Here is a 2,234-nt window from a genome sequence, read left to right as displayed (position 1 = left end):
CTGATTGACTTCTATTAGTATCTATCAGCGTCTATCATTGATAGTTCTAAAATTTTGCCTTATAAATATTTTCAACAGTTTTACCATTTAAAATAATTTCCCAAAAATGAATGCAGCTAGGATTTACACCAGTATTTTCTTATAAAATATATGATATTTTGTAAGTAATAACTTGATTATAAATTTGATGAGGAACGAAAATTGAAAAATTACTCCAATATTATTAATTAATTATATTTTCAGCCAATAATACTAAAACAAAATGCAATACATTCTTTGCTTTAGGTTCTCCTAATTATTACTTAGTTTTAATTGACATCAAAAAGGAAAAACAATATGTTGGCTTGTAATTTGTTTGTTTTCTTAAAAGGGCTTCTAATTGCAATTTCGTTTTGTAAATATTATTTGAATTTTCACAAATTTGGAATGTAAATGAATAATTTCATATGCATAAAATCTAATTATTTTTCAATTGGTGAAAACGAAATCAGTTTGCTAGTTTGAATTAGTATATAATTTCAGCTAGATTCGGTTTGGTTCAAAATGGTATGGCTTCTTAGAGAAAATCACGACTATGAAAAGCATGAATTATTTTCATATGTGTGTGAAAAAATTATTGAATGAGATTGCTCTCAATGTGACTTTTCTCTAATAATCATTAGGTTTAGATATGAAAATTTGATACAGAATAATATATTGAAAAGAATGAAACAATATATTGAAAAATCAAGCCAGCAATTCGCAGACGCCGCAATCTTCATCTTTGGAGAGTCTATTGAAGCAATATATTGACAAGAATGAAATAGTGCTTCAGAATCAAGCGACGTCCATCCACAATCTTGATATTCAGATAGGACAGATTGCGAGCAAACTCAAGAATAGACCACAGGGAGCACTGCCAAGCTCAACAGAACTTCCGCGCAACCCAGTGGGTACGGGAAAAGAGCAATGTCAAGTTATGACGTTGCGAAACGGAAAGACTGTGACAGAGGAGAAAAAGGAGCCTGGCCGGACTGCTCCAATTGTGATGGAACCGGAGATTGCGTTGACTCGAGGAGAAACAGGAGAAAAAGAGGCGATGGAACCAGATATTGCGTCTACCTTGAAGCCGAAAGAACAGGGGATCGTGAGAATACAGCTGCCACCATTCCCCCAGAGACTCAAAAAGAAGAAAAAAGATGAGGTACAGTATCAACACGTCATGGATATGCTGAAACAGTTGCATATTAACATTTCGTTCACTGAAGCAATTGAACAGATGCCCAAGTATGCAAAATTTTTGAAGGATATGGTGATGAAGAAGAGAAGCACTAGTAAGTTCGCAACGGTGGCATTGACGCAAAGTTTAAAATCCATAATTCCACCGAAAATGCGCGACCCTGGAAGTTTCACCATACCCTGCTCTATTCGCGGGTTATACATCGGTCAAGCGCTTTGCGATCTCAGGGCCAACATCAACTTGATGCCCCTTTCAATTTTCAAGCAGCTGAATATGGGGCAGCTGGCGCCCACGACGGTGACTCTTCAATTAGTTAATAGATCCCTTGTGCATCCAGAGGGAAGGTAAAGGATGTTCGAGTTACAATCGATAAATTTATATTACCGGTAGACTTCATCATCCTGGACTACGAAGCAGACAAGGATGTACCCATCATCCTGAGACGACCATTTTTATCCACTGGTCGCGCCTAGATTGATGTGTACAAAGGAGAGATAACACTGAGCATGAATGGACAGAAGCTCAGGTTTGATATTATCAGAGCCATGAAATATCCTGAAGAAGAAGACCTCAATGAATCTGACGATGAACCAAGTTTGAATGAAGAAGAAAAGTCTGAAGATGAAAATGAAGATAAAGATGCGACCGCTTCCATAGTAGCCTGCAATGCGATCATAGAAAAAACAACTAAAGAAGATGAGATGATCGCATCCAAAGAAGACAAGATGACAATGAATGAAGAAAGAAAAACAACAAAACCATCTTTGGAACAACCACCAACAATAGAGTTGAAGACCCTTCCAAACCACCCGAAGTATGCTTTTCTGGGGTAGAATGAAACGCTCCCATTTATAATTTCTTTTGCACTTCATAAATATCAAGAAAATGCGCTATTAAGCATCCTGAAAAAGTACATAAAAGAAATTGGTTGGACGCTCGCAGACATTAGAGGAATCAGCCCCGCATACTGCATGCATAGGATTCGTCTCGAGGACAATCAGAAAGGATTGATCGA

The 2,234-nt window shown here is 37.1% G+C and overlaps 1 protein-coding gene across 1 annotated transcript; it reads left to right on the top strand.

Moving 5' to 3' along the window:
* The first annotated feature begins 958 nt into the window (after positions 1–958).
* LOC150036831 (uncharacterized) lies at positions 959–1,567 on the top strand. Its single transcript, XM_090313253.1, has one exon. The coding sequence runs from the start codon at positions 959–961 to the stop codon at positions 1,565–1,567; it is 609 nt and encodes a 202-aa protein (XP_090169379.1).
* Positions 1,568–2,234: the final 667 nt, after the last annotated feature.

Source organism: Benincasa hispida, chromosome 4 (assembly GCF_027475165.1).
Source record: "Benincasa hispida cultivar pf3 chromosome 4, pf3_genome.v1.1, whole genome shotgun sequence".
NCBI lineage: Eukaryota > Viridiplantae > Streptophyta > Magnoliopsida > Cucurbitales > Cucurbitaceae > Benincasa > Benincasa hispida.
The sequence above is the reverse complement of the archived record's forward strand: the minus strand, read 5'-3'. Positions and strand labels throughout refer to the sequence as shown.